This window comes from Silene latifolia, chromosome 4, assembly GCF_048544455.1.
Source record: "Silene latifolia isolate original U9 population chromosome 4, ASM4854445v1, whole genome shotgun sequence".
Classification (NCBI taxonomy): Eukaryota; Viridiplantae; Streptophyta; class Magnoliopsida; order Caryophyllales; family Caryophyllaceae; genus Silene; species Silene latifolia.
This window is the reverse complement of record NC_133529.1, coordinates 493,331-501,745: the sequence shown is the minus strand read 5'-3', so window position 1 is coordinate 501,745 and position 8,415 is coordinate 493,331. Positions and strand designations below refer to the sequence as shown.

General features: G+C 39.3%; 1 protein-coding gene across 1 annotated transcript; it reads left to right on the top strand.

Moving 5' to 3' along the window:
• The first annotated feature begins 431 nt into the window (after nucleotides 1-431).
• LOC141652435 (heat shock 70 kDa protein 17) lies at nucleotides 432-8,101 on the top strand. Its single transcript, XM_074459890.1, has 14 exons — nucleotides 432-1,486; nucleotides 1,688-1,920; nucleotides 3,379-3,538; nucleotides 3,639-3,884; nucleotides 3,978-4,114; nucleotides 4,242-4,572; nucleotides 4,674-4,835; nucleotides 6,337-6,411; nucleotides 6,493-6,593; nucleotides 6,678-6,744; nucleotides 6,994-7,050; nucleotides 7,138-7,199; nucleotides 7,412-7,484; nucleotides 7,565-8,101. Exons 1-14 carry the CDS (start codon nucleotides 737-739, stop codon nucleotides 7,748-7,750), a joined length of 2,640 nt encoding a protein of 879 aa, XP_074315991.1. The 5' UTR covers nucleotides 432-736; the 3' UTR covers nucleotides 7,751-8,101.
• The last annotated feature ends 314 nt before the right edge of the window (nucleotides 8,102-8,415 follow it).

Below are 8,415 nucleotides of genomic sequence, written 5' to 3'. Positions count from 1 at the left end.
TCAGCGGTGCAGAATATGCCCCATCAGGTACAAAGTACCTTATTTGAGTAATTGAAACACAACTGTTACGTATCATTTAAAATGATATTGAAAGGTCCATAAAAATTAGAGGAAAGACAACTTTGAAAACCGTGCAACGCACGGGCACAAAATCTAGTTTGTGATAAATCAAAGAATGAGAGCAAGTAAAACAAGAACACAAATTCTTAGTAAAGACGGGCACTATCCGTCTTTAGTAAGAGACGGATACCATTTTGTGAGACAAAATGCCCAAATAGAGGATAGTGGGAGGCACGCGGGGCCCCCCACCTCATCTCCCCCTATTTGTTTTATGAGTGAATTAAAATGCTTAAGATTCGACCCGTCTTAAGCAAGACCAACTCAAACAAGAATCCGTCTCCTATTACCTCTATTTTCCTCGTGGCTTCTACAACTTTGACGACGTGAACTTTACGTCCACCCTGGTTAAACAAACATCAAGACTAGAGTAACAGAAAAACAACGCAGTGGGCGCATCGTAACTCGCCACGTGTCTATTAATCCACATGTTCAACATCTATTGGTTGGCATGACCTTGTTCATGTTCTTCCAAAACTACTATTCCTTTTTCTTGAAACTTAAAACTTAAAGGGTACACACTCTCATTCCCCACAGGTTGGAGAATTATCAATCAAACACAAACACACACACACTGTTAATTATTATCCCCAATTCAAACCACTAATCTATACTAACAATGTTGATTAGGGTTGGATTAATCCTAATCTTACTATCATTAATCCCATGGAAATCAGAAGCAGCAGTGATGAGTATAGATCTAGGATCAGAATGGGTTAAAGTAGCAATAGTCAATCTGAAACCAGGTCAAATCCCTATCTCCGTCGCTATTAACGAAATGTCCAAACGTAAATCCCCTAATTTGATCGCTTTTCACTCCGACACTCGCTTAATCGGCGAAGAAGCCGCCGGTTTAGTTGCACGTTACCCCGACAAAGTCTACGCTTTATTCCGCGACCTTGTTTCTAAACCCTACGATTACGCCACCAAATTTACTAACTCCTTCTTCCTCCCCTACCGGATCGTGGAAGATTCTAGAGGCGTTGCCGCGATCAAGGTTGATGGCGGTGAGGTTTACTCGCTTGAGGAGCTGTTGGCGATGTTGTTTCGTTATGCGCTTGATTTGGCCGAGTTTCATGCCAAGGTCAAGGTGGTGGATGCGGTGGTGACGGTGCCGCCGTATTTTGGACAGGCGGAGAGGAAGGCCGTTTTGCAGGCGGCGCAATTGGGTGGGGTTAATGTGTTGTCCTTGATTAATGAGCATGCTGGAGCTGCATTGCAGTATGGGATTGATAAGAAGTTTGTTAATGATTCCAAATATGTGGTGTTTTATGATATGGGTGCTACTACTACCTATGCTGCTCTTGTTTATTTCTCTGCTTATGATACTAAGGAATTCGGAAAGACCGTCTCTGCCAATCAGTTTCAGGTATCTATTATTCTATATATACTCTGCGAATGCTACTCCCTCCGTCCCAATCATTTGTTTACTTCTTTATTCTTTGTGAGGGAGGATTATTGTAATCAAAGGTAAACAAATGAATGGAATGGAGGGAGTACATTGTAAAATGGGTTAGTTTGGTTATCTGTGTACACTTTAGAATGTATTGTATTTGTGGGAATTGTGTAGGTTAGGGATGTGAGATGGAACTCTGAGCTAGGTGGTCAAAACATGGAAATGCGGTTGGTCGAGTACTTTGCAGATGAGTTCAATAAACAGATGGGAAATGGAGTTGATGTCAGAAAATTTCCTAAATCTATGGCTAAATTGAAGAAGCAAGTCAAGCGTACTAAAGAAATTTTAAGCGCTAATACAGCGGCTCCTATATCAGTTGAATCTATTTATGAAGAACGTGATTTCAGGTTCGTCAAGGCTACAACTTTCACTAGCACTTACACTTGACTACTTGACTACCTTGTATGTATGTTTTATGATTGTTTGAGTTTTCATTCTACATTTGGAGATACCCAATAGTTTAATTCAAAAAGGGGGTATGACAAACTGTGTGCGTGGAATGGGCCACCCATGTCTCGACTCTCGACCTATTATCTGCGTTTTTGGTAGGAAAGATGTGAATAAAGTATTTACATGTTCCCTCTGAGTGTCTAATGATCTAATCTGTATAAGGATAGCAATCAAACAGTGGGAATTTTCTTTTCTTGAACTACTTTTAAGCTATATAATCTAATAATCTCTGTGATTGCCACTGAGACATATTACTGTGTTTCGTGAGTCTACTAGTAGAGGAATTTTGAGGGCCTTGCAGCATTTTCCATAAGTTCAACATACGAGCCTTGTAGAAGTGTTGAGAGTTCTGTTTTGAACTTTCTTTAATTTTGTAAATGGTACTGCTTACAAGTTACACCCCACCAACCTTCTACTCTTACTTCTGTTAAATCTTCCGACTCCACCACTACCTCCTCCAAAGTGGCTACAAAAATGACCAAATCCAAGGAAAAGAAGGTTGAACCTTAGCTGTATAAGTTTGAGTACCAAAAAAGTCAGTGACTTTCTTCTTACCATGATCAAATTCAACTTACATTCCTTTAGACTCAGTGGCTCAGGAACATCCGCAACCACTTTGGACAATTCTCCACAATTTGATCTTCTTCAAATCAACAATTAAGCTCACCTGATAAGTACCCCAATCAAAGTAGTAGCAACCAGTATCGCATTACGGCTCTCAAACATTGCCTTTGAGCCTCTGAAACACAGGTTGAGCCGCCCAAAGTTCCTGTCAAGAAGTGAACTCAGTCCTTCAGACATCATTATGTTCATGGAATTTAAATCTTGTCAAAATTCATTACATTTCTTTTCTGATGGTCTACATGGGAATTCCTTACAATTCAAGTATAAAGATTGGACTTATTGGGAAAATGGGTTAAATCACTGGTGACGAGATAAAAGAGAAGAAATGTAATAAAAACTATGGAGGGATTACGTGTCTTGTGATCGATCCTCCTCCCATTACAAAAACGAACTATTGCACAAAATGCCATTTTGAAAATATCAAACTGCCTGTTATTTGTTACTACTACAAATATGATGTTTCATTCAGAAGATGTCCAAAAAATATCCTAAAAAGGAGTAACGTAAAGTCGTAAAGTATCAATCTTATTGTCTGACGACCTATAAAGGAAAATGTGAACCTTATATTGATAGAGAGGGAGTAGTAATCTGTTGAGCATAGTTCTACAATAGTGGTATTTAAGGAATACTGAATTGAAAATCGTCTTTGTCGTTCTTTCCATATAAAGGTGTATCACATGGAAAGCAAGCAAGTTTAAAATTGTTAATGTGATTCTTTTTCATTCTTGTAGGAGTTCTATTAGCCGTGAGAAATTTGAAGAGCTCTGTGGAGACCTCTGGGAGAAAGCTCTTATTCCTCTGAAGGAAGTCTTCCAGAGTTCAGCATTGAAAGCTGACGATGTATATGCTGTTGAATTGATTGGAGGTGCTACTCGAGTCCCCAAGTTGCAAGTAATAACTCTTTCTAGCTTCTGCCTTAATGCAAAACTTTTATGTTGGCTGAAAGTCTCTGTAGTCAGTTTGGTTTAACTGTGGATTTAAACTTTTGCAGGCTAAGCTTCAAGAATTTCTGGGCAGGAAGGAGCTTGACAAACATCTGGATGCAGATGAGGCTATAGTTCTTGGAGCCGCCTTACATGCAGCAAACATAAGTGATGGAATAAAATTAAATAGAAAATTGGGCATGATTGATGGTTCAACATATGGCTATGTCATGGAGTTGGACGGTGCTGGTCTCGTGAAAGATGAAACCACGAAGCAAGTTCTGGTGCCACGTATGAAGAAGGTTCCTAGTAAGGTGATTCACATTTTCTTATTGTACTTTTCTGCTCAAGCTCAATGGATTGCTGTTATTTTGATAATCTATCCCTGTCTTTGAAAATTTGAGCAGATGTTCAGGTCCATTGTGCATGACAAAGATTTTGAGGTATCTTTATCCTATGAGAATACAGACTCATTGCCACCTGGCGTCTCTCCTCCAATTTTTCTTCAGTATGGAGTCACTGGCTTAGCCAATGCAACTGAGAGGTGAAGATTTGTAGATTAGTAACTGATGTTGATTAAACGAGTTTTCTTTGCTGTTTAATTCTTATTGTTCTCCAAACTTAGTCTCCTATTCCAACGCCTATGTTTCTGTTTTCTGTTATGTTTCCAGATACTCAGCTCGGAACCTCTCTGCTCCCATCAAAGCAAACCTACATTTTTCATTATCTCGAAGTGGAGTCCTAACACTAGATCGTGCGGAAGCTGTTGTTGAGATATCTGAGTGGGTTGAAGTCCCGAAAAAAATTCTCTCAGTGGAGAATTCTACCACTGTGAATGTAACACTTGAAGCCTCCGGCCCTGCTAATGTATCTGCAGAAAGTGGAAATGGAGATTCCAATGGAGAAAGTAGCAACTTGCCCACTGATGGTAAGGCAAATGAAAGTATTGCAGAAGTTATAGAAAAGAAATTGAAGAAAAAGACTTTCAGGGTCCCTCTGAAGGTAAATCATACTTGCTACTCCAGGGAGTCCTATAAAAGAAACCTTTATTTTAAAGGGCCGCATCTATTGCTTTATTATATTTTATTTTTTCTTATGATAAGGTAGCTGAGAAGGCAAGCGGAAACGGACTGTCTCTTTCAGAAGGATCATTATCTGATGCAAAACGCAAACTTGAGGAACTTAACAAGAAAGATGCTGACCGAAGGAGGACAGCAGAGCTGAAAAATAATCTGGAAGGATACATTTACTCGACCAGAGAAAAGGTTGGTGCTTTTATGATTAATCAATGAAAATATCTATTTGTACAGAATTTATATAGCAAATCAAAAATTAGATAGTGGCCGTCTTTAAAATTGGATCCTTGTGTACTTAACAGAAAAAACAAAAAGAACATTATTTTAGGTCCCTTCAAGACAAAACGTGTTGTCAATCTTTAGTTGAAGTTGAGGTGTACTGTGCAGATTACAATGACGTTGATAGGTTACAAGACTCTTTCTTTGTGGATCCTTTTAGGGCTTGTGTGTCAATAAGAACTCAAAGTCTCAAATTCTTCCATATTTTGCGACTTTGGGTTTGTCAAATAAGAACTATTCCACTTTTATCGAGGAAATGCTCGGAGTGGATCCTCTTTATTAACAAACATACATTCTTCCACTTCTTTTGTGTGTTCTTAAAATTTTGGGCTGGTGAGACTCTGAGAGATGGTGTGGCCACAAGCAGATCCAAGACTAAGAGCAGCCTTTGTGGTTGCTATTATACACATTGGCTATTGGAGAGCCATGTTAAATTTCAAAAGATTGTGCATCTATATGACTATATGCAATGGGGGTAACAAGTGTGTGATTTACATTATTAGTTGACTTGTCTCCAATTTTCCAATATCTCGTCGAATTCTTGGTAGAAATTTTAATCCTTTGCTTGGATACAAAAAATGGAGAGAAAAGGAGGGGAGGGGGAAAAAGGGAAGGGAAGGGAAGGGAAAGGGAGGGGAGGAGGGGAGGAATGGAGGGAGGGAGTTTCCCTCCAAATCTTTCCTTTGTAGGAGGGTAAATAATTTGCCTTGGAGGAGGGAAATGGAGGGCTCCTTCCCCCCATCCCCTCTCCAAATCTCTCCACCCGCATTTTGCTACCCAAACAAAGGAAATTGTTTCCCTCCAACTCTCTCTCATCTTTTCCCTCCAAATTCCCTTATCCAAGAAGAGCCTTGATTCTATCAGCAAGTCTCCCTTATGACGGGCATATCCGTCACAAGCTTGCGACGGGTCAAGTACTACCATATGAGTAGATAAGACAAAACAGAATACTACTCCCTAGGCAATCTGCTTTATCTTATCTACCCACATGAGTAGTATTTGACCCGTCGCAAGCTTGCGGCAGATATGCTCGTCACAAATGAGAATTTGTGTGATTCTATAGCCTACAAGCGTGTCCATTTTTGGCTGATGGATTAATAATGGCTGACTAGTTATGTTCATACTGTCTGACATCTTTATTTTTATGTGAAATAATAGTTATTCAATATAATTCTCGACACAATTTTCATTTTGGGTCATTTGGAGACACCTTCTCTATGTTGCTAACACAGTAGTAGGATTGTGTACATCCAACCCTCCGTACCCCACAATCTCCACTCTCCAGGTGCCCCTTAGGCCCCCTTAGGCACTGGGGTAACATTGTTGAGAGCAAGGGAAAAACTAAAGTTTATCTATTTACTTGTCAAACAACATAAATGTCATACTGATACTCTTGTTCTATCTTTTCTAGATTGAATCATCAGGAGAGATCGAACAGATATTGACAAACGAAGATAAGCAATCATTCACAGCAAAGCTTGAGGAGGTAGGAAGATAGAACTATAAAAATGATCCTTTTCTTACTATTATTTTGTTTATAAATAACGAAAGTTCTTGCTGTTTCCAGGTTCAAGATTGGCTGTACATGGATGGTGAAGACGCCAGTGCTGGTGAATTTGAAGAACGCCTCAATATGTTGAAATCTATTGGTGATCCCATATTTTTCAGGTTTGCTATCGATTCAAAAGGTGAATTTTATTAGTTCATATTTGGACTGGGAGACCATGCTTGACCAATTTTTATTTGCATTAGATTGGATGAACTTACTGCTCGTCCAGCGGCGGTTGAACTTGCTAGAAGATTTAGTGATGTCTCAGAGGTATGTGCTCTCAGCTTTGGTTGCCAGCATCAATTATAAACGGCATAAACCCACTGTCTCATAAAGGTGCCCATCTTTCTCTGGGTTGAGGATCCCCATTCACCAAATGTCATGTATAATTTGGAAAAAATCTTTTAGCAGAACGGCTGATTATTCTCTGACCTAATTTGTATATGTTCAACAGGGATTTCTATTTTTCTGTGGTAGAAATGGGTAACAATGGACTGACTGTTTCCCTTATGTGTACAGACTGTACGTGGCTGGGAAACGAACAAATCGTGGATTCCAAGAGAGAGAATAGATGAGGTTAGGTAGCTTTTAGGTGGTATTTTATGCAGAAGCTTTTTTTTGGGTGATATTATAACTGGCTGAAAATCCAATCTGAACTGGCAGGTTTTGAGTCAAGCTGATAAGTTGAGGAAGTGGTTGGATGAAAAGCAAGCTGAGCAGGACAAGTAAGTTTTCTTTCTACCAGTTCGCTGATGATCACTCTTGTTGCCTCTGTTAATATATTCTGTCTTTCCTTCTTTTGCACGGCATATTTCTTGTTTGTGGAAGTAAAATTGCAAATTTCTGATCAACAGCAGGGTATATCGTTCATTATAGATTTCTGACTTTTGTTTAGTATCCAAATTTATTTCTGTGTGTTGCTTTATCATTTTCATAGGACTCCTGCTTCGAGTGCGCCTGTTTTCTCTTCTGAGGAAGTCTATGAGAAGATGGCTAATTTACAGTCAAAGGTAATTTTAAATTAAGGTGAATAATAAGGTCTGGTCTGCGGCATAAGAAGCTAGTCAGTGATGGGTTGCATTGTTTGCAGGTTGCCAGCGTGAATAAAATCCCGAAACCAAAACCCAAGGTAGAGAAACCTGTAAAGAAGGAAGCAGAATCAAGTTCCTCTTCTGATACTTCCGAGGAGAATTCTACCAAGAAGGAAGCTCCAGAAAATACTGAAGGCTCAACCACCAATAATGACGGCGCAGGATCTGGTCATGATGAGTTGTGATGATTTAAAAAAAACAACGCAAGTTGGGACATCTGCTTCAGGTGATGACATGGGTTTACTTCCACTGCAGGCAGATTTTCCAGACAGAGCCACAGAGGTATCTGTATTTTAAGCTTTGATACCTTTGCTCCAGTTTCTTTTGGCTCCGAGACTAGCTAGTTAGAATTCCTCAACTAAGTCCATATTAGTGCCATCCACGGCTCTACAAGCCGGTTACACCTTCATTCTTAAGTGGACTATGCCAAATTTTGATAGAAAATAGCAATACAGATACATAATATTATGCATTAACAGATTGCATCTGTGCTTAATTTTACCATATAGAAAAGTTTGTGAGATTGATTTGTTTAAGTTGTGATTGCTTTGATGTTAGAAGAACCGCCCTTAAAGTCTAAACCTATGTAAGATAAATGACCAATAGTGGCCAGTATCATACTACTGCGAGAACAAATGGGGAAGGCATTTAAGAGACATAATTAACAATAAAGTAGCCTGCTAGTTAGTTCTGCAACATCAATAGAAGTATATAGAATAATATTCCGAGCAGTATTTCAACAGCGGTTTTATATTTGAGTGATTTTCCAAAATGGGGTTTTCTCGCAAAGTAATCAACAAAATAGGTAGCTTTTCAAAGTTATTACCCAAAATGGGTCCACGTCATCCCG

What these genes read in the sequence shown, in the direction of transcription:
- LOC141652435 (XM_074459890.1), top strand. Translation starts at nt 737, where the DNA reads ATGTTGATTAGGGTTGGATTAATCCTAATCTTACTATCATTAATCCCA. An exon ending in TCACAGCAAAGCTTGAGGAG is followed by an intron (nt 6,412 to 6,492) that starts GTAGGAAGATAG and finishes TGCTGTTTCCAG; the next exon opens with GTTCAAGATTGGCTGTACAT. An exon ending in TGGCTAATTTACAGTCAAAG is followed by an intron (nt 7,485 to 7,564) that starts GTAATTTTAAAT and finishes CATTGTTTGCAG; the next exon opens with GTTGCCAGCGTGAATAAAAT.